A 23,526-nucleotide genomic window follows, 5' to 3' on the forward strand; every position below is an offset into this window, starting at 1 on the left:
ATAAAGATTTCATATGCTCTGCCTTCCACTTCTGAGAATCCATGGGCAGTCTAGTCTGACCCTTACTGTAATACACTTTCCATAGATCTGAAAATTGGCAACTTGCCAGCAAAATTGTAATGACAGTCTACAGCTAGTGTGAAAACATCAAATCAAAAAAGGTAATTGAAATATACTGTTTGAGTACTCGTTATAGCATTAAGCCTCAGTGTACAGCACATTAAGGACAGAGATCCTACATGAGGAGTAAGTGCTTAATGCTATAACGAGTACTCAAACAGTATATTTCACTTTGTGTTTCTATGGGGGTGCAAACTGTTGAAATCTTTACTTAATGTACTCTAAACTGATCTTCTGTTAAAAAAAAAAAAAAAAAAAGAAAAGAAACTATCAATTCCCAACTTGATTCTCACTGGGATTAAACATGACAATAGGTCTGATCTGATTTCATCATCATTTAAAAAAAAAATCATCTATTATTTTTCACTTTATGTTTCTGTGTGGGAACAAACTGTTGAAATCCTTACTTAAGGTATACTAAGCTGATCTTCTGTATACTAAGATAATCGAAAATGAATCTTGATGTGAATGGAAGGGGAGAGGGAGTGGGAAAGGGGAGGGTGGTGGGTGGGAGGGACGGTATGGGGGGGAAAGCCATTGTAACCCATGAGACGTACTTTGGAAATTTATATTCATTAAATAAAAGATAAAAAAAAAAAAAAAAAAAAAGGTAATTGACAGAAAAAGTAAAACATTGAAAAAAATGAGATAAAATGAGCTAGGTCATTTGCATCTTCATTGGTTTTGTTAAGCTTTGCTTCCTGGTAGAACATTCTACCCTCTGGATCTCTCATTGCCTAGCATTCTGTATCCCAAGGTTCTTGTACATTCTGGTTCTTTGTGTCTTAGAGCAGGAATTCTGCAAATGAATACTACTGTACTCCTGTCATCTCCAGTTCCCACATGAGACAGTTGTAACTAAAACCCTGTCTTTAAAGAGTTTTTCCAACATCAGCTCCAATATTTATGAATATTATACCAATATTTAATACATTCTAGCCCCATCCCTAGCCCAACATGAAACTTTTTTGTCGAATGACTTTGTTTAATGACAAGCATGTAAGGAAGTTAACCAATTAATATTGTAGTAATTAGATATTTGCTTTTTTTGTTGTTTGTTTTTTTTAAATTACTGAGCAATATTGTTCAGGAGGAATCATTAGAAATTTCTTACCTTTGGCAAATTAATAAGCCTTAAATAGGAGGACCTGAATGCATTCTGCAGTCCAGTGCCTTCAAACTGTGTTTTGTAGAAACTGCAGGCCAAGGAAGGGCCTCAGAAGCCACAAGGATCCCACTTGACTGAGAACAGCTACAACTTATGCTTCTTATATTGAGGTTCCCAACAAAAATTTTTTTGGTAAAATTGGTTTTATTGTACTGAAGAAGAAAAAAAGAAAAGAATACGTCATTCTAGAAGAATTTCTGTAACTGACTGTGGTCGCTTATGTTACAGCCCACAATTGACGAGAAAATCCAGCTGGTCCCTAAAGCACAGCTGGGCAGCTGGGGCAAAGGCAGCAGCGGTGGAGCCAAGGCGAGTGAGACTGGTAGGTGTGGGGTGTCGCTCTCAGACACTGGTCTGGTCGCACTGTTCACTTTTTAGCATGTGCACAGTCACTGCCTGTAATTTTAGGGAAAGATCTACAGACTAACCATACCCAAAATTTGTTGATGGCCCTTTCTCAGTAATATAAAGGTTTTCCTACCCCAAGGATCCTTACATATTTAAAATATTTTTTAACAGTTTTCTGATTAGGGGTAGGCATGGTAGCACAGCTGGTTAAACTTGCTGCTTGGGATGTCCACATCCCATATTGGAATGCCCCATCTGATATTGGAATGCTGGTTCAAGTACTAGCTGCTTCGCTTTTGATCCAGCTCTTCCATGTTAATGCACTTGGGAAGTGCAGATGATGACTTAAGTACTTGAGTCCTGGCCACCCATTTGCGAGACCCAGATGGGGTTCCTGGCTTCTTAGCTTAGGCTTGGTCCAGCCCTGGCTGTTATGGGAATTTGGGGAATGAACCAGTGGATGGAAGGTGGATCTTCCTCTCTCTCTCTGTTTCTCCTCCTCTCACTGTCACTCTGCCTTTCAAAGTAAATAAATCTTTTTTAAAAGTAAATAAATTTTTTTAGTTCAGTTAGGTTATTTAAGATCTTAATCTTTTTAGATTCCTTTGTTATTGATCTTAGATTCAATATACTTATAGAAATTATTGTGACTAAATTAAAAGGGAAACTCATGTTGAGAAAAACATTTCATGTCAAGCAGATATAAAAAGAATAAAATTAGATTTAAACAGTTTTGAGTATCTTTATCAAAAATCATATTTGGGGAGATTTTACCCAAGAACTGAAAATGTTTGGACCATGTTAATAGCTGATGAAGCCCAACAAGGTAAAGGAAAACTTTAATATTAACCTCTTTCCCATATCTACCTTCTACTAAGTAATTTCAACTTTTTTGCCTTTAAATTTTTACAAATTTCGTTGTTCACTTAAACCCATATGCATGATTTTGCATAAATTAGATCACAGTATTTATTTGGTTAGCTTCAGTAAAATCTAAGTTTGTCCTGGGTTTGCTTGCGTGTTTCCTGTTTACTGTTCCCATCCCTTGTACCCTCTCCAGGATAATTTAATTGGATTTTTAGAGGAACAAATGGTTATAATGAACAGATGTCGAAACTCTGTTTTATATACAGTTTCCCTCTAATGTGTTGCTTCTCGTAGTGTGGGAGCTAGACCAAGAGATTGGTAGCACTTGAGCTTATTAGAAATGCCCGGGGTAGGGTCCCACCCAAGGAGGCAGCTGCTTGAATAGCTGCATTTTAGTCTTGTGACTTTTTTTACTTTTTTTTTTTTTTTTTTTTTTTAATTCTCAATACCTGCAGATGCCTTACGGTCAAGTGCTTCCAGTTTAAACAGATTCTCTGCTTTGCAACCAGCACCCTCAGGGTCCACGTCATCCACACCTTTAGAGTTTGACTCCCGAAGGACCCTAACCAGGTGAGTCACCAGCTTCATCCTTACTGTCAACTCTGTCCTGCTTAGCAATATGTTTGTTTTTCTCTGTCTCTCTCTCACAGACACACGGAGAGAGATTATGATAGTAATTCTATGGATGTATTTATTTCATCCCTAAAGTTGATTTCCTTCTTTAATCTTTATACATTATATTTTATGTGGTAGAAGCATCATAAAATGGTATTTAAGTGAAGAGCAGGTTATCTGGCAAATGGCTAATTCTCCTTAAGCCTCTGCCTGCCAGCATCCCACATCAGAATGCTGATTGAAGACCCTGCTGCTCCGCTTCCCATCCAGCTCTTGCTATTGTGCCTGGGAAAGCAGTGGAGGTTGGCCTGTGTGCTTGGGCCCCTGAACCCCCGTGGGAGACCCAGATGAAGCGCCTGGATTTGACCTGGCCCAGCCCTGGCCGCTGTGGCCATTTGGGGAGTGAACCAGAAGATGGAAGATCTCTCTCTCTCTAACTCTGTCTTTCAAATAAATAATTGATAAAATATTAAAAAAAAAAAAAAAAGAAAGAAAGACAAGAAAAATAAAGGGGCCAGTGTTGTGGTGTAATGGGTATAATGGGTTATGTTGCCCCTGCAATACCTGCATACTATATGGGTACCAGTTCAAGTCCCCAGGGCTCCACTTCCAATGCAACTCCCTGCTAATGTGCCTGGGAAAGCATCAGAAGATGACTCAAGTGCTTGAGCCCCTGCACCCATGGAAGAAGCTCCTGGCTCCTGGCTTTGGCCTGGCCCAGCCCAGGCTGTTGCAGGCATTTGGGGGAATGGATCAGCAGATGGAAGATCTCTACCTCTCACTCTCTGTTCCTGTATCTCTACGTTTCAAATTAATGAAAAAAATCTTTACAAAAATTAAAAAAGAGAGCAAGAAAGAAAAAAAAAAGAAGAGAAGGAAAAGAAAGTCAGGCCAACCCCAAAAGAAGGGAGGGAAGGGGAGCCGGGGAGGGAAGTCAGGCCACCCAGAGCTCTGGATGCACGTCTGGGCATGCGCAGGCACCTCTACGATAAGTGGGCGCTCCCCAGTATGTGAGCTAAAGAACACGACAGCCCCCACTGTACTTCTCTGTCACCTCTGTCACTCAGTTCAAGTTACATTCGAGGTTGTCCTTTAGTGTTCTCCAGTCTTTAAACAGTATTGCACTGCTGAATTAGTTTTAGGCTCCAAAATGCCTGAGACAGCTAAACTTACAAAGGGTAAAGGTTTATTTAGCTCACAGTTTGGTAGGTTTAAAGTACAAACAGCAGGACACAGGCTTTGGCTCTGGTGAGGGGCCAATGGCAGGTGACAGTGCATGCAGAGGAAGGATCACATGACAAGCCAGGATGGCAGAGAGAGCAGCTGGGCCCGAACTCAGGCTTTTCTAAGAAGTTTCTCACAAGAAACTGCCTTCTCAGGGTACATCCCCGGCCACCTATGGGCCCCCACGAGACCTCACCTCCTAAAAGTTCCTCTCCTTCCCAGTAGTGTCACCAAGCCTTCAACATATGGGGTTTCTTTTCTGTCTTTTGTTTTTTTAAATATTTTATTAGGAGATGTCCGGCATCCAAATGATAATAGCCATCTTTTGCTTTTGTAGAATTGATACTCTTTGAGTGGTTTATGTAGAATGAAGGAGGGCTTGTAATAGTTTTGTTTTTTTTTTTTAAATTTTTTATTTATATGAGAGGTAGAGTTACAGACAGAGAGAGGGAGAGACAGAGAGAAAGGTCTTCCATCTGCTGGTTCACTCCACAGCAATGGCCAGAGCTAAGCCAAACAAAGCCAGGAGCTTCTTCGGTTCACCCACACAGATGCAGGGGCCCAAGCACTGGGACCATCTTCTACTGCTTTCCCAGGCCATAGCAGAGAACTTGATTGGAAGAGGAGCAGCCAGGACACAAACCAGTGCCCATATGGGACGTCAGCACCACATGAAGCTCCTGGCTCCTGGCTTCAGCCTGGCCCATTGCTGCAGCCATCTTCTAATGGTTGGAAGATCTCTCTGTCTCTCCCTCTGTCTCTGCTACTCTTTCAAATTAAATAAATAAATCATTAAAAAAAAAAAAAAACAAGCATTAAGGTTCTGAATAAAGTGCCATTGTATAATTTCTTCTTTTTAAATATTTATTTATTTGAAAGACAGAGAGGGGTATATAAGAGAGAGTGAGAGCTCTTACATATGCTGATTTACTCCTCAAATGCCTGCAACAGCTAGGTCAGGACAAAGCCAGGAGCCTGGAACTTCATCCAGGTTTCCTACGAGGATGACAGGGACTCAAGTAAGTGGGCCATCTTCCCCTGCCTTTCCAGCTGCAATAGCAGAAATCTGGATTGAAAGCAGGTGAGGGGTCGGTACTGTGGCATAGCGGGTAAAGCCACCACCTGCAGTGCCGGCATCCCATATGGGCACTGGTTCGAGTCCTGGCTGCTCCACTTCTGATCCAGCTCTCTGCTATGGCCTGAGAAAGCGGTGGAAGATGGCTTAAGTCCTTGTGCCCTGCACCTGTGTAGAAGATCCAGAAGAAGCTCCTGGCTCCTGGCTTAGGATCGGCACAGCTCTGACCTTTGTGGCCATCTGGGGAGTGAAACATCAGATGGAAGACCTCTCCTTCTCTGTAACTCTGCATTTCAGATAAATAAATAAATCTTTTTTTAAAAAAAAAAGGAAGGAAGGAAGGAAGCAAGAATCAGATGATTCGGGGCTCAAACCGACACTCTGACATGGGGTGTGGGCATCCCAAATGGTGACTTAATCCGCTGTGCCACAACACCCACCTAGTGCATAAGTTTTGAGATAGAAACATCATGTTATTATGGTATTTGTTTCCCTGTCATTCATTTAGCCCATTCTTTTATCACACTTTTTTTTTTTTTTTTTTTTTTTTTTTTTTTATTTTTGACAGGCAGAGTGGACAGTGAGAGAGAGAGACAGAGAGAGAAAGGTCTTCCTTTGCCGCTGGTTCACCCTCCAATGGCCGCCGCTGCAGCCGGCGCACCGCGCTGATCCTGGCAGGAGCCAGGAGCCAGGTGCTTTTCCTGGTCTCCCATGGGGTGCAGGGCCCAAGCACCTGGGCCATCCTCCACTGCACTCCCTGGCCATAGCAGAGAGCTGGCCTGGAAGAGGGGCAACCGGGACAGAATCCGGCGCCCCAACCGGGACTAGAACCCGGTGTGCCGGCGCCGCAAGGTGGAGGATTAGCCTATTGAGCCACGGCGCCGGCTCTCTTTTTTTTTTTTTTTTAAGATTTTATTTATTTATTTAGGAGGGCAGAGTTAGTTACAGAGAGAGGGAGAGATAGAAAGAAAGGTCTTCCATCCACTAGTTCACTCCTCAAATGGCTGCAACAGCTGGAGCTGGGCCAATCCAAAGCCAGGAGCCAGGAGCTTCTTCCAGGTCTCCCACACAGGTGAGGAGCCCAAGCACTTGGACCATCTTCCACTTCTTTCCCAGGCCATAAGCAGAGAGCTGGATCGGAAGAGGAGCAGTGGAATGTGAACTGGCACCCATGTGGGATACCAGCACTATAGGTAGAGGCTTAGCCCACTATGTCACAGTGCCAGCCCCCACTTTTTTTTTCTAAAATATCTTTCTAAAGGAAAATAGAATTCCTGCTGACATTTAAAAATTTAAGTGATATCCCTTTTACCATTAGAAAAAAATTTTAAAGTATCTATATAATTGTTCCCTTTAAAAGAGCTGATTTCACTTGTTTATACGAATAGTTATACTTTGAAACATAATTGGTACCTCATATTTTGAATACTACCTGTGAAAAATTATTTTGCCTACTGTTAGGAAGTCTTAATGTTGTTGAACCATTTGAATATATAGAGGATGGGGTAGTCTTTCTTTTTGAAAAGTGTTGTTTTGTCTTTTAAGTCGCGGGAGTGTGGGCCGGGAGAAGAATGACAAACCCCTGGCGTCTGCCTCGTCGCGTCCAAACACCTTCACACGGGGTGGCAGCAGCAAAGACCTGTTGGACAATCAGTCCCAAGAAGAGCAGAGGAGAGAGATGCTGGAGACTGTGAAGCAGCTGACAGGAGGCGCGGATGTGGAGCGGAGCAGCTCCGAGGCCGACCGCAGCAAAGCACGGGAGTCAGGTGAGACTTCGCGCAAGCACCTGCAGATACAGGTGGCTTGAGCCTTAAACCTGGAAGGACTAACACAAAAGAGACTTGAGGCCGCAGTGGATGTCAGAGTCATCACCTGATAGTGGCTTACGCACCAGTGCCTTAGAAGTTAGGGAGCAGCTGCCGGTGCCCAGCAGGTGGTAGTGTGCTGATGGCTCCTCTGCTGTGGATTTCTACAGACCTGCTTGACACCCTCTTTATGTTGCCAATTGAGTGCAGACTGTGGAAAGCCCTTCACAGTTTGAAAATTCTCACATTTTTAAGTGTTTTTTAATTTTTATCTACTTGAAAGAGAGAAAGAAATCTTCACATTATTGAGTCATTACAAGGCGAAACAAAAGAAGGCTTCAGGTTGTCTTCTGTTGCCTTCTTCATCCTGGTGCTCTCTGGATGTGTGCATATTAGTGTATATTATTAGAGGTGCTTCTCAGATAATACTCTAAAATTGCCTCATATATCTAGCCTATCTATGTTTAAGTTTCTTCATTTGTTATATGGGGATAAGTACATCTGTCTATAAGGCCATTATTTGCTTTTTTAAAAAGATTTATTCATGTGCCGATGCAGTGGTAGGTATAGTAGGTAAAGCCACTGCCTACAATGCCGGCATCCCGTATGGGCTCCAGTTCATGTCCCAGCTGCTCTACTTCCAGTCAGTTTCCCTGCTGATGGCCTGGGAAAAGCAGCAGCAGATGGTTCAAGTGCTTTGGACCCTTGCTACCCATGTAGGAGACCTAGAAGAAGGTCATGGCTCCTGGCTTCAGCCTGGCCTGGTCCTGGCTGTAGTGACCATCTGGGAAGTGACCAGTGATGAAAGATCTCTCTTTCTCTCCCTCACTCTCTCTCTCTAACTCTGATTTTCAAATTAGTTAATTAATTAATTAATCTATTTTTTAAAATGTGTTTATTAACTTTAAAGGTAGTTATATAGAGCGAGGATAAGAGAGAGATCTTCCATCTGCTGGTTCACTCCCTGAAATGGCCGCAGTGGCTGGGGCTGGGCCAGATGGAAACCAGAGTCTGAGCCTCCATCTGAGGTCTCCCACATGAGTGACGGGGCCCACGCACTCGGGCCGTCCGCTGCTACGTTATGCTACTTTCCCAGGCACAGTAGCAGGGAGCTGGATGGAAATAGAACAGCGTTCCAGTATGGTATGCTGGTATAGCAGGCTGCAGCCTAACCCACTATGCCACAGCACAGGCCCACGTACAGTCATATGAATGAGAAATTAATTACATGTAAACACTCCGAATGTTATCTGATAAAGACAAATTTTCAAAAGTTATTATATGTCATTTTAATGATGAGAAGGAGGAGGACAGTAATCAAAGCGATAAAAAAAACCAGTTTAAAGAATTTTCAGCATCTTCTATTTTCAGATTTGCGTATTGTTTATTTGAAAGGTAGCATGTCAGACAGGGAGAGACAGAGAGACAGAGAGATCTCCCAATTATTGATTAACCCCCCAAAATGCTTCTGACAGCCAGGGCTGGACCAGCTGGAAGCCAGGAGTTAGGAACTCCATCTGGATCCCCCACATGGGTAGCAGGAACCCAGTATTTTGGACATCATCTCTGCTTCCCAGATGTGTTAGCGGGAAGCTGGATCCTAAGTACTGAGTGCCTTGAACTTGAACTAGGCACTCAAGTTGTGTTACGAGTACCCCACACAGTGGCTTAGCCTGCCAAACCCCCACACCACTTTAAATCTCAGTCATGAAATAATGCAGATTGTTTATGATATTTATATACCTTGCAAATTTGTTTTGTTCTTTAAATTATTTCTTGTAACTACATTACTAAATGGGTTTCAGAGACAGATTGAAATGTCTTTTGCCAAATGACATAGACCTCAAATCATATAGTTTTGTGGACATGTGCATTTCTTACCTGTGCTAGGTCCTTTTGAACATAGCAGGATAGTATATGAAACTATGTCTGTGCGGAGTCTAGTGTAGCCCAGCTGCCTTATGTATATTTATTGTCTGGGTCATTTGTGTATTCATCAATGGTGAGTATTAGGTGCCTGATCTCTGTTTTTCCTTAAGTCAGCAAAACCTTTACCAAGTAATTTCACAAAAGATGCAATCTGAGAAGGCTTCTAAGAAGGAACAAAAATTAGTTCTAAGAGATTACTTAACAAAGGAACTACCTTGAATTGGGGAACAGGGATGTGGAGAGACTGTCACTATCACTGTCTTCATCATCATCATGACATCTGATACCTTTTGAGAACTTTGTGTTTATCAGGTAATGTTCTGAGTATTACATGTAGTTAATTCCTCATTCCTAATAGCCCTAAAAGATGGTAGACACACTTCTTCCCATGAAACAAGTGTGAAAACGGAAACACAGAATAAATAGGAGGCAGTTTCTAGAGCACGATCGGAGGTCATTCGGAACAGGTTTGCAGGGAACAGCATTTCAGGGACAGGAAGAGTCAGAGCATATTCACAGGCATCAAAACCTAGTGTGGAGGAGCTCTGCGTTAGACAAGGCTCTGACCTGTGGAGGCCGGGAAGCCTCCGGTGCCCTCCACCCACAAAGCAGTGTGGAGGAATCCAAGTACAGAAAGAACTGAAAGAGGAGAGTGCATCATGTTCCTAAGTCTTGTTGATTGTTACTGTAGTTATGAAGTTACTTAGTACTATTCTATAGTAAAAGGTTTCTCTGTTATGCTTTTAAGTGTCTTGCTTCCTCAAATTTGTATTTGCTTTTAATGAACAAGCAGTGAAGAAACTCCTAAATATCTAATCCCACCATTTTAAAGGTAATTTTTGTTATTTTTGTTCTCTCACTGTTTTTTTTTTAACATCCCTAGTAGTGAAACCAGAAACTTCGGCAATGTCAGTCCCTGACAAGCCTTCGTTGTCAGAAGACGAAGTGGAGAGGAAGTCTAAGTCTATCATTGATGAATTTCTACACATTAATGATTTTAAGGTAAATGAGATTCTTATTAAAAATAGAAATTAACAATACAGAAAGTTCTGTAACAGGGAGAAATGCTAATTTTGTTCTGGTCTAAATCAGTGTCGTCATGAACTGATAGGACTTAGACTGAGTCCTGCACAAATCCAAGTCTTACACAATTCAGTCTGTTTAATTCTGATACACTTTTGCCAAGTACTTTCTTTTCACTTAATACTGTAATTCACTTTATTGAACAGAGGAAAAAGAGAATATATACTCATCCATCCCCACTAAGGGAAAACCAAATTGACTTTGATATATATATTTTTTAAGTTTTATTTATTTATTCATTTGGTTTTTGGAGAGGTGGAAAGGTAGAAATCTTCCATCTGCTGATTCATTCCCCAGATGCCTACAATTGTCAGGGCTGGACCAGACTGAAGCCAGGAGCCTGTAACTCTATCTAGGTCTCCCACCTAGGAGGTAGAGAGGAGTGCTTTGCAAAAAACCTTTGAAATATAGCAAAGTAAATAATTAACACTGACTTGGAAAGAGACAAAGAATATACTTGATATAATGGAATCCATTTGTTAAGAATACTCCTGGAAAATGTGCCAGGGGATTCCAATTCAATCCCATCAAGGTGGTATGTACCGGTGCCATCTCACTAGTCAAAGTGATCAATTTCAGTTCACAATTGATCATAATGATAGGATTAAGAGTCAAAGGGATTGGGACTGGCGCTGTGGCGCAGCGGGTTAAAGCCCTGGCCTGAAGTGCCGGCATCCCATATGGGCACCGGTTTCAGTCCCGGCTGCTCCCCTTCTGATCCAAATCTCTGCTATGGCCTGGGATAGCAGTGGCGCATGGCCCAAGTCCTTGGGCCCCTGCACCCCCATGGGAGACCTGGAAAAAGCTCCTGGCTTCAGATCGGCGCAGCTCCGGCCGTTGCGGGCATCTAGGGAGTGAACCAGCAGATGGAAGACCTCTCTCTCTGTCTCTATCTCTCTCTCTAACTCTTTCAAATAAATAAAATAAATCTTTAAAAAAAAGAAAAGAAAAGCAATTGTAGCTATTCTAACTTCTTAAAAAAAAAAGAGTCAAAGGGATCACATAAACAAGACTAGTATCTGCTAATACTAACTGATAGAATAAAAAAGGGAGAGAACAATCCAACATGTGAAGTGGGATACACAGCAGGCTCATAGAATGGCAGATGTCCTAACAGCACTCTGGCCTCAGAATCAGCCCTTAAGGCATTTGGATCTGGCTGAAGAGCCCATGAGAGTATTTTAGGCATGGAAAGACAAGACACTCTGGCAAAAAAAAAAAAAAGGCCGACACCGCGGCTCACTAGGCTAATTCTCCGCCTAGCGGCGCCGGCACACCGGGTTCTAGTCCCGGTCGGGGCGCCGGATTCTGTCCCGGTTGCCCCTCTTCCAGGCCAGCCCTCTGCTGTGGCCAGGGAGTGCAGTGGAGGATGGCCCAGGTGCTTGGGCCCTGCACCCCATGGGAGACCAGGAAAAGCACCTGGCTCCTGGCTCCTGCCATCGGATCAGCGCGGTGCGCCGGCCGCAGCGCGCCGGCCGCGGCGGCCATTGGAGGGTGAACCAACGGCAAAAGGAAGACCTTTCTCTCTGTCTCTCTCTCTCACTGTCCACTCTGCCTGTCAAAAAAAAAAATTTAAAAAAAAAAAAAAAACTAAATGAAAGATCTCTGTGAGATCCCAGTGGAAAGAATGGGCCATCAAAGAAGGAGGTACCTTTCTCTGAAGGAAGGAGAGAACTTCCACTTTGACTATGACCTTGTCTAAATAAGATCAGAGTTGGTGAACTCAAAAGGCTTCCATAGCCGTGGCAACCCATGACAAGAGCCTAGGGTGATTATTGACGCCATAAACAAGAGTGTCAATTGTTAAGTCAACAACAGGAGTCACTGTGCACATACTCCCCATGTAGGACCTCTGTCCTTAATGTGTTGTACAATGTAAATTGATGCTATAACTAGTACTCAAACAGTACTTTACACTTTATGTTCTGTGTGGGTGCAAACTGATGAAATCTTTACTTAATATATACTAAATCGATCTTCTGTATATAAAGATAATTGAAAATGAAAAAAAAAGGTTATCACCAATCTCAAGGTCATCTGGATTTCTTGCCTGTGTTATCTTCTAGGAATTTTAGGTTTGCATTTTGCATTTTGGCCTGTGATCCATTCTGAGTGAGTCTTCATGTAGTATAAGTTCACTCTAGATGCATTTTTCCATCTGCATATCTAGCTGTTCCATCATCATTTGTTAAGAAGATGGTCTTCACTGCTTTGCCTTTGATTTTTGTAAAGATCACTTGATTGTACTGATGTGGATCTATTTCTGGGCTCTCTATTGTATTCCATCATTCCGTTTGTCCACTCTCCCACCAATTCCACACAACTTTTTATAAGAAGACAAGTTCTACTCACGTTAAAAAAAAAAAAAAGACTCCTGGAAAATGGGTATTCTTGTATATGGACAACACAGCTTGGGTTGGGGTAGAGTGAGTGATGGGAAATGTGAAAACCTCATGAGAAAATTGAAAAATTGAGAATGATGAAAAGAGTAAGAAAGCAGTAGAAATTGACTTCAGACATAATTCAAAGGATGCACAAAGTCTCCTTTGAAAGAAAAAAACATGACCCTGTAATGAATTGGGATTTAGGAAGGAAAAAAGCTCAGTATTCCTAACGTGCCACAGGAAGACTCTTGTGAGAATCTTGAGGCCAAGCCTGCCTTGCAGAAGGGAGAGAGTCAGTTAGGACTGCGGATTTCATGGTGCAGTACACAGGGCTGCCGCCTGCAGAGCGCCAATAAAAGCCAAGTGATGGTGGACATTTACTGATAGCTTACTATGTGCTTGGTTCTGTCCTACATATATTATACGTATTAGCTCAGTAAGCCTTATCGTATCTGCTTGAAGATGATATTACTATAATACCAATTTTTACAGATTAGGAAATTGGGTTTTATGTGTGTTTATAATTTAAAAAAAAATTTAAGTTTTCATCAGCTTGAAAGGCAGAGCAACAGAGAGAGAGAGAGAGAGAGAGAGAGAGAGAGAGAGAGATCTTCTAGCTTGTTCCCCTAATGGCTGAAACAGTCAGGGCTGGGCCAGACCAAAGCCAGAAGCCCAGAACTCTATCCGAGTCTCCCACATGGGTGGCAGGAACCTAAGCACCTGAGCCATCATCTACTGCCTGCCAGGATGCATTAGCAGGAAGCTGTATGGAAAATGATGCAACTTGGACTTGAATCCACACTCCAGAATGGAATGTGAGATGCCCTAACATATTAAAAATGTATTTATTTATTTATTTAAGAATCAGAGAGGAAGACAGAAAATTTCTAACGACTGATTCACTCCCCAAATGCCCATGACAGTCCAGGCTGAGCCAGGGCCGAAGTTGAGAGCTGGAACCTGATCTATATGTTCAGCATTTGTGGCAAGAACCCAAGCACTTGAGCCACCACAACTGTCTCCTAGGTTCATGTTAGCAGGAATCAGGGACAGGAGCCAGGAGTCAAACCCAGGCACCGCAGTATGGGATGTGGAAGCCCTAACCAACATCTTTCAAAAAATTTTTTACTTGGCCGGTGCCGCGGCTCACTAGGCTAATCCTCCGCCTAGCGGCGCCGGCACACCGGGTTCTAGTCCCGGTTGGGGCGCCGGATTCTGTCCCGGTTGCCCCTCTTCCAGGCCAGCTCTCTGCTGTGGCCAGGGAGTGCAGTGGAGGATGGCCCAGGTGCTTGGGCCCTGCACCCCATGGGAGACCAGGAAAAGCACCTGGCTCCTGGCTCCTGCCATCGGATCAGCGCGGTGCGCCGGCCGCAGCGCGCTGGCCACGGCAGCCATTGGAGGGTGAACCAACGGCAAAAGGAAGACCTTTCTCTCTGTCTCTCTCACTGTCCACTCTGCCTGTCAAAAAAATTTAAAAAATAAATAAATAAATAAATAAAAATTTTTTTACTTGAAAGGTAGAGAGAACTAAACTTTTTTGAAGATTTATAGAGGCTGGTGCTGTGGCATAGCAGGTGAGGCTACTGTCTGCAGTGCAGGCATCCCATATGGGCACCAGGTCCTGGCTGCTCCACTTCCAATCCAGCTTTCTGCTATGGCCTGAGAAAGCAGTGGAAGATGGCCCAGGTCCTTGGGCCCCTGTGCCCTCATGGGAGACCCAGGAAAAGCTCCTGGCTCCTGGCTTCGGGTTGGCTCAGCTCTGGCCATTGCAGCCATTTGGGGAGTAAGCCAGCGGATGAAAGACCTCTCTGTCTGTAACTCTATCTCTCAAATAAGTAAGTAAATCTTAAAAAGAGAGAGAGATCATCCATCTGATGGCTCACTCCCCAGATGGCTAAAATAACCAGGAATCGGCCAGGCCAAGGTCAGGCTGAAGACTGAGCCAGGAGCTTCTTCCAGGTTTCCCACATGGGTAGAGGGACCCAAGCACTTGGGCCATCTTCGGCTGCTTTCCCAGGTGCATTATCAGGGAGCTAGATTGGAAGTGGAGCAGCTGGGACACGAACTGGTGCCCATATAGAATGCTGGCATTGCAGGCAGCAGTTTAACCCACTATGCCAAGTTGCCATGCTGAGAAATAAATCTTTCTTCCACCTGTTCACTCCCTCAAGTGCCCACAGCAGTCAGGATTGGGCCAGGCCTAAGCCAGGAGCCAGGAACCAGGAACTCAGTCTGAGTCTCCCACATGGGTAGCAAGAATCCAACCACTGACCGGCGCTGCGGCTCACTAGGCTAATCCTCCGCCTTGCAGCGCCGGCACACCGGGTTCTAGTCCCGGTTGGGGCGCCAGATTCTGTCCTGGTTGCCCCTCTTCCAGGCCAGCTCTCTGCTGTGGCCAGGGAGTGCAGTGGAGGATGGCCCAAGTGCTTGGGCCCTGCACCCCATGGGAGACCAGGATAAGTACCTGGCTCCTGCCATCGTATCAGCGCGGTGTGCCGGCTGTAGCGCGCTGGCCGCGGTGGCCATTGGAGGGTGAACCAACAGCAAAAGGAAGACCTTACTCTCTGTCTCTCTCTCTCTCACTCTGCCTGTCAAAAAAAAAAAAAAAAAAAAAAAAAAAGGGCCGGCGCTGTGGCTCACTAGGCTAATCCTCCGCCTTGCAGCGCCGGCACACCGGGTTCTAGTCCCGGTCAGGGCGCCGGATTCTGTCCCGGTTGCCCCTCTTCCAGGCCAGCCCTCTGCTGTGGCCAGGGAGTGCAGTGGAGGATGGCCCAGGTGCTTGGGCCCTGCACCCCATGGGAGACCAGGAAAAGCACCTGGCTCCTGGCTCCTGCCATCGGATCAGCGCGGTGCGCCGGCCGCAGCGCGCTGGCCTCGGCGGCCACTGGAGGGTAAACCAACGGCAAAGGAAGACCTTTCTCTCTGTCTCTCTCTCACTGTCCACTCTGCCTGTCAAAAAAAAAAAAAGAATCCAACCACTTTGAGCCATCACCTGCTGCCTCCCAGGCTGAACATTAGCAGGAAGCTGGAATGGAGAGCAAAGCTGTGGCTCCAACTCAGGCATTCTGATGTGGGAAGCTGGCATCCCTAGTGGTGTCAACTACTGTACCACTCACCCCCCCCATAATATTTGTATTGACTACTGTATCAATACTAATTTTATTTTGATGTTTAGAGACAAAACTCTAAATGAACTAGCCCAAACCAATGGAAAATGCAGTTTTACATTCTAATACTCTTTCTCTGTAGTTCTGAAATATTTTTAGAGAAGAAGTGAGCATGGAAGAGATGTTAATAAAGTAGCAGAGGGAAAAAGCAGCATCAGTGTGAGACTAAAACCAGCCTTGTTCCTTTTTTTTTTTATTATTATTTTTTGACAGGCAGAGTGGACAGTGAGAGAGAGAGAGAGACAAAGTTCTTCCTTTGCCGTTGGTTCGCCCTCCAATGGCCGCCGTGGCTGGCGCGCTGCGGCTGGCGCACTGCGCTGATCCAATGGCAGGAGCCAGGTACTTATCCTTGTCTCCCATGGGGTGCAGGGCCCAAGTACTTGGGCCATCCTCCACTGCACTCCCTGGCCACAGCAGAGAGCTGGCCTGGAAGAGGGGCAACCGGGACAGAACCCGGCCGCCCCAACCGGAACTAGAACCCGGTGTGCTGGCGCCGCTAGGCGGAGGATTAGCCTAGTGAGCCGCGGCACGGCTAGCCTTGTTCCTTTCTGCAGCCATGTGACTGCCCTCTTCTCGTGCATTTTTCCCTTCAACAGTGTTGCTTTTTTCAAAGATAGAACCAAAAAATTTTGGACTCGGGGCACCAAACAAATTGCAGTAGCTGAATGCAGGGAGTTGCACTCTATGTTGGTGACTCAGTGACCCTGGCTGCCACGATTTTATCCTGCAGACCAAAAACACTGACCTCACCAGATCCCTCCACAGGAAGCACCAGATAATGAGCCCTGTACCACAAAGGCTTCCGACAGGTTACAGTGCTTCGCCATATCACTTAAGTTAACTTTCTGGGGCCGGTGCCATGGCATAGTAGGTTAAGCCTATGCCTGCAGCACCAGCATCCCATATGAGTGCCAGTTCTAGTCCCAGCTGCTCCACTTCCCCTCCGGCTCCCTGCTAATGTCCTGGGAAAGCAGTGGAAGATGGCCCAAGTGCTTGGACCCTTGCACCCACATGGGAGACCCAGCCCTAGCCGTTACAGCCATTTGAGGAGTGAACCAGCAGATGAAAAATCTCTCTCTCCATAACTCTGCCTCTTGGATAAATAAATAAATCCACCTTGCCTACAAAGGAAGACCTTGTAAGTCATTGAAGATTGTGCAGACAGAATAACTTCAGTTGCTACATTAAGGTCTTTGAATTGTGACATTGAATTTCTAGCTCATAATATACCATTTTCAGTTTTTTAAGTGATCATAAAATGGGTAACCATTGTATAGAAAAATGCATTTTCACTCCATTCCTTTAGATGATCTTTAAATTGTTAAGCATATTAGTCCATTAAGATACACCATTAGTTTTTTAATGATTGTTGTCTATATTAGCCTACATTTTACTGAGCTGTATTATGTTAAAAACATGAAAATGAAAACTGTCTTGTTCATGGAGCTTTCTGCTAAGTTTGTCATAAATAAAAGATTTAACATTTCTCTCAACGCCAGATTTTGGAGTAAGCCTTTCTTTACTGTTGAATAGGAAGCCATGCAGTGTGTGGAGGAGCTGAATGCCCAGCACTTACTCCATGTGTTTGTGCGAGTGGGAGTGGAGTCCACCCTGGAAAGGAGCCAGATCACCAGGGATCATATGGGCCAACTGCTGTATCAACTGGTGCAGTCAGAAAAACTCAGCAAGCACGACTATTTCAAAGGGTCAGTGCCCGCCTCAAGAGTGCTGTTCAGTTTCTGGGCTCTTGGGTCGTAGTTGATGTTTGAAGATGAAAACTGTGTCCACTGTAACATGTTCATGTGGAATAGTTCTCATAGAGTGATACTGTGCTGGTTTATGTGGTAGCAGTGTATAGATTGTGCTAGGGAATGAAGGTTATCTTCTGGCCTTCAGTGCATTATCATTAGGCCAATACCGTGATGTCAGTATGATCATAGAGAACCCTCGGCCTCAAGGAAACTGAGGCCTGCACCAGCTCATTTACCCATAAACCTCTGCATGGTTTTTCAGGAAAATACTTTTCTTTTGTGAGAAAAATTCTAGAAAATTGACTTACACCTAAAGCCTTATCCTTTTCAGTAAATCATGCTTATTTGGGCCAGAAAGTACTTGTCTGTCTACTCAGACTCCAAAGAAATATATGTGACTCCGTGTTGTTAATGATTGGGTCTATTCCAGGTTGGTTTTGTTGACCCTTGCTAGCAGCTGGTTGGGGAAACCTGGCTGTCGTTAGGGTTACATCCTTTCCTGTCAGATTCTCACGTATTTGGATGCCAACATCATAAGTGCATGAATTGGGTTCTTTGGGGTATAGCCATAGAATCTTCCTGACCTCTGAAAAATCTTAAACCATTAAATCTAAAATAAAAAAATTAAGGTAAAAATTACGTGCAGTGAAAATTTTGCTTTAGGAGCCATATTGTACCAAATAGGAAACAGAATCACACCTTGCACTGACAGGTGCCTATTCTGTGCTAAAGAACTGAAACTCCCTGAGGCCTGGACGTCAAATTCACATCTGCACCTTATAGTCATTTCAGTGTATACTTGGGTATGTACTCACTGAGTCAAATGATGTAAGAATTTTTGTTATTTTAAGTTTTTTTCCTCTTTTTAAATATGTTTTTGACATGCTCATATTCTTACAAACTAAATACACATCCAAAAAACCACCATCTACCTTTCTGTAGTCATTTCAGATATGGCAACCTCTTAGGATAATGTAATGGTTGAGTGTCTCCTAAGTACATTCATTTGGTTTTGTAGGGAATGATGACATTACCTTCAATGTCCTGGAAAATGTATAGCTGCTCCTAGGAACATTAAAAAGTTATTTTTAAGCATTAAGCCAGATTTCTCCAAACTTAGCAGAACTGGCTGCTGTTGCTGGCCTTTAAGGCTACAAGAGTTCCCTCGCTTCAAGAGAAATCTGCAGTTCACTCCAGTATAATGTTAGTAAAAGCAAATGAACTTATCTACAGACCATCACATAAAAAGAACCCCTGCCCTCAGCTCACTTAAAGCTATAGTTTGGCGGTCCCTAGAAACTATGGTTGAAATAACTATTATATCAACTTTGTACGTATATATTATGATGCATTCCCTAGAAAATTCCGGAAATAAAAATGTTAGATTACTATTTACCATTTTATGTCTCTTCAAACTGTACTCAGAAGCTGATTCACGTCTAGAAAGACCCAGAGAAGAATGAGGCGCTTTCATTGACTAGTTGAATTTGTAAGGTATTCGCTGGGTTTCTAGGGTATCTCAGATATTTACATTTCCTTATGTGATTCTCTGAAGAAAACGTGTCCTGTCCAGACATGGTGGCTGTACTTTCATTGGTGGTGGGGGTTTGCTGCTTCTGTCAGTGACCACAGTTGTAACCTTTTATTTAAGTAGAAATGAGATGAACACTTCAGTGTCTCAGCAATTATTGTGCTTTCTTTAACCTTGCTTCCTTCTGCAGCTGTAGACATTGCAGAGGCCCCAGGCCTAGCTTTTGATAGAGACTTGCCCAGGCCATCTTAATACTAAAACCTGTAAAAATTGTACTGTTGTTTCCTAAGTGGAGAATCCTGATAATTAAGTGCCCACCTTTTTCTCAGGTGGAAATGAGAAAGTCCATGTCATTATCCACCAAGAAGCTTCTTGCAAATAGATTAGTATTTCTCAGTCCCTTCTAAATAAAGTCTGAATTATGTCCAGAGAGGCTGTTTCATTGGAGGCACAGAAATGCTCTAGTCTTTGGCCTCTTTAATCTAGGTATGCAAAGATTTCTGTCCTTCTGTAATACTGTGGGGGAATATCTGGAATCAGCCTGTGTGGGTGCTGCTATTGCTTACGTGCCAACTTGTAAGCAGCTGGAGAAGCACGCAGTTTGTCCCTGGATCCCCAGGTCTGTGATGACTGGGGTTTCCTGTGAACCAGCTGTGAATCAGCCATTTCTCCCTACAGTGCTCTTCAGGGCACACACTGCTGCAATGTAATAAAGTAAAAACATTAAATGGACTTTACAAATAAAGTTTAGATCCTTTGGAATTTTCCTTACAAATGCTGTATCAACTGTAAGCACACAGGCGCACGCGCACACACACACCCTTGTGCAAAGACAACATTAAGCAGTCCTCTTGGAATTTTCAGGACTTGAATACCTTTAAGACACAAATTAAGTGGGACCATAAATATGTAGGTAGGAACAAGGTTGTTTAGGCAGTTGCATTTCAAACAGTGTTGATAAGGTCATTTTAGATAATGATTGCAGAAAACTTTAAAAACTGTCTAGTAGAGGTGGATGGGTGTAGTTCACTTTAAGTGACAGCTGGGATGACTTTGAGAACTAAAACAGAGTTGAAAATAGACATGAAATGTGTGCCCTGTGGGAAAGTTGATATACTAATATTTCAGTTTGGAATGTGTTGGAGGGAAGTTCTTTTTTCCCCTTTGACTCTTTGTCTTAAACGTTCATTGCTGCTGATGGCAGTTCTGCCTTGGTAACAGACCTCAAGATACATGCATGCCAAGTTCCAAAGGCAGAACTAGTTAAAGAGGAAGACTCTATTTGTTCTCATAGGTAAGATCTAGTTTAAGTAGCCTTGTTTATAACAGCCCTAGGAAGATGATACTGGGAGTATAAGGCTTGTTTACTTCTTTCTTTTTTTATTTTTTTATTTATTTTTTTAAATTTTTCTTTTGACAGGCAGAGTGGACAGAGAGAGAGACAGGAAGAAAGATCTTCCTTTACCATTGGTTCACCCTCCAGTGGCCACCGTGGCCAGCACACTGTGGCCGGCACGCAGCGCTGATCCGGAGCCAGGAGCCAGGTGCTTCTCCTGGTCTCCCATGGGGTACAGGGCCCAAGCACTTGGGCCATCCTCCACTGCACTCCCGGGCCACAGCAGAGAGCTGGCCTGGAAGAGGGGCAACCGGGAAAGAATCTGGCGCGCCGACCAGGACTAGAACCCGGTGTGCCGGCGCCACAGGCGGAGGATTAGCCTAGTGAGCCGCACCGACAGCCTGCCTCTTTCTATTTATCTCATTTTACCTGTAGTTAGATTCTCTTGTATCAGTCATAATGCTATTTTTTTTTTTTTTTATTTTTGACAGGCAGAGTGGACAGTGAGAGAAGGAGACAGAGAGTAAGGTCTTCCTTTTGCCGTTGGTTCACCCTCCAATGGCCGCCGCAGCCGGCGCACTGCAGCCGGCGCACCGCACTGATCCAATGGCAGGAGCCAGGTACTTATCCTGGTCTCCCATGGGGTGCAGGGCCCAAGCACTTGGGCCATCCTCCACTGCACTCCCTGGCCACAGCAGAGAGCTGGCCTGGAAGAGGGGCAACCGGGACAGAATCTGGCGCCCCGACCGGGACTAGAACCCGGTGTGCCGGCGCTGCAAGGCGGAGGATTAGCCTAGTGAGCCGCAGCGCCGGCCCATAATGCTATTTTATTACTCGATTTTCATGATCTCTTCATTGTTTACATAGAGCAAGATTTACATTTTTATTAAGATATAATGTAAATTATGGAAGATGTTGCTGATAATTCTATTTTATTAATGTATATTTTTAAATATTTAAAATTTGTATTTATTAGATGCAGAGAGAGAGCGAGCTCCTAGATGTCCACAGCAACTGAGGCTGGGCCGAGAACTTAGTCTAAGTCTACTGCATGGGCAGCAGGCGCTCATTACTTCAGCCAACTCTGCTGCCTCCCAGGGTCTGCATTCCCAGGAAGCTGGAGTAAAGAGCCAGAGCTGGGTATCAAACCCAAGGACTCCAGTAGTGGGACACGGGTATATTGCTGCTGTCTTAACCACTAGGTCAAATGCCCACCCCTAATATTATATTTAATTGACAAATCATAATTGTATACATTCATGGGGTATAATGTGATGTTTTGATATATGTGTATAATGCAGGATGATTAAGTTAAGCTAATTAACAAATCTACCATTTCATTTGCCATTTCTATAGTGAGACATTTGAAATTTACTCTTCGTTATTTTTAAATATGCAATAACACATTATTATTATTGATTATAGTGAATTTGTGCTGCATGTATTATTCAGCTTTTCCTAATGATAACAAATGTTTGAGACAGGCTAACTTGATAAAGAAAGGTGCTTTATTCTGGCTTACAGTTCTGTAGGTTCACAGACTCAGCATTGGGCAAGTGCATTGGGCCAGCCTCTGCTGCTGACTTTCTCGCTGACACAGTCCTGCAGTGCACAGGGTATGACCTGGCAGAGACAGGGGGTGTGAGTGTCTCCGTGTCTTATCTCTGTTGATCTGTAGTCTCTGTGTCAAGCCACCAGGACCCACCATGGGGTTCACTGCCCTAAGACCTCATCTGATCTTAGTCACTTCCAAGAAGCCCACCTATAAACACCCAAAATTGGATTAATTTTCAACCCTCTTAGTGCTCTTAACTTATGACTTAGGACTTAAACTCCTGCATTAATTTGGGGTCGGTTATTCAAACTATAGCAGTACAGTAGACCTCAAGACTGATACCTCCTCTCTCTGTACCTTTGTATATCCATTGACCAGCCCCCCTGCCTTTTGCCATCCATGACTTCTCCCAGCTCCCTGCCTTTGGTGACCACTGTTCTACTCTCCACTTGTATGAGTTCAGCTTTTTAAGTGAAATGATGAGGTAATTGTCCTTTGGTGTCTAGCTTATTTCACTTAGCCTGATACCTTCCAGATTTATACACATTGTCAGAAATAATAGAATTTCCTTATCTTTTACCTTTTTTATAAAAGCCATGCTAACAAATGAGGTGATAATAGTCTTGTGGATTTTTAATTCACATTTCCATAATGACTAGTGATGCTAAGACATTTTTTTCATGTATCTGTTGGTCAACTGTAACTCTTATCTTCAAATGTCTATTCAGATCCTTTGCCCATCTTTTTTTTCCTTTTAAGATTTATATATTTATTTGAAAGAGTTACAGAGAGAGAGAAAGAGGTGGAGGTGAGGGATCTTCCATCTGCTGGTTCACTTCCCAGATGTCTGCAACGGCCAGGGCTGGGCCAGACTGAAGCCAGGAGCCAGGAGCTTCATCAGAGGCCCAAGCGCTTGGGCCATCTTCCACTGTTTTTTCCAGGCTATTAGCAGGGAGCTGGATAGGAAGTAGAACAGCCAGGATACAAACCAATGTCCATATGGGATGCTGGCATCACAGGTGGCAGCTTTACCCCCTACACCACAATGCCAGCCCCACTCTTGCCTGTCTTAATGAGGTTATTTGTTACCTTGCTTTAGCATTCCTTAAATGTTTTGGATATTAACAGGAGGTGTATGATTACAAGTATTTTCTCCTGTTCTGTGGATTGTTCTTCCTGTTGACTGTTTCCTTTACTGTGCAGAAGCATATTTTTTTCACATTGTCCCATTCGTCTGTTTTTGCTTTTGTTGCCTGTGCTTTCAAGGTCATATCCAAAAAAGTATTGCCCAGTCCAGTGTCATGAAACTTTCCTCCTATATTTTATTCTTATAGTTTTACAGCTGTTTTATGTCTTTAATCAGTTGATTTTTATATGTGGAGTAAGATAAGGATCCAATTTAATTTGGGTTGTTTTTTTTTTTAGACTTATTTATTTATTTGAAAGTCAGAGTTATACAGAAAGAGAGAGAGTCACACAGGGAGAGAGATATCTTCCATCCTCTGGTTCACTCCCCAGATGGCCACAACAGCCAGCGGTGGGCCAGGCTGAAGCCAGGAGCCAGGAAC

The 23,526-nt window shown here is 43.7% G+C and overlaps 1 protein-coding gene across 50 annotated transcripts in view; it reads left to right on the forward strand.

Moving 5' to 3' along the window:
- The window catches only part of EIF4G3 (eukaryotic translation initiation factor 4 gamma 3), a 376,646-nt gene that overhangs the window by 322,312 nt on the left and 30,808 nt on the right, over window positions 1–23,526 (forward strand). For all 50 annotated transcript variants that reach the window (XM_089301376.1, XM_089301377.1, XM_089301378.1 and 47 more), the window contains 5 exons: window positions 1,517–1,610; window positions 2,959–3,073; window positions 6,963–7,183; window positions 10,035–10,153; window positions 17,319–17,491. In XM_089301376.1, the coding sequence (XP_089157502.1) occupies window positions 1,517–1,610; window positions 2,959–3,073; window positions 6,963–7,183; window positions 10,035–10,153; window positions 17,319–17,491 (722 nt within the window). The remainder of the gene's footprint in view (window positions 1–1,516; window positions 1,611–2,958; window positions 3,074–6,962; window positions 7,184–10,034; window positions 10,154–17,318; window positions 17,492–23,526) is intronic.

Source organism: Oryctolagus cuniculus, chromosome 7, assembly GCF_051225735.1.
Source record: "Oryctolagus cuniculus isolate XC-2025 breed Fujian yellow rabbit chromosome 7, ASM5122573v1, whole genome shotgun sequence".
NCBI classification, from domain to species: Eukaryota; Metazoa; Chordata; class Mammalia; order Lagomorpha; family Leporidae; genus Oryctolagus; species Oryctolagus cuniculus.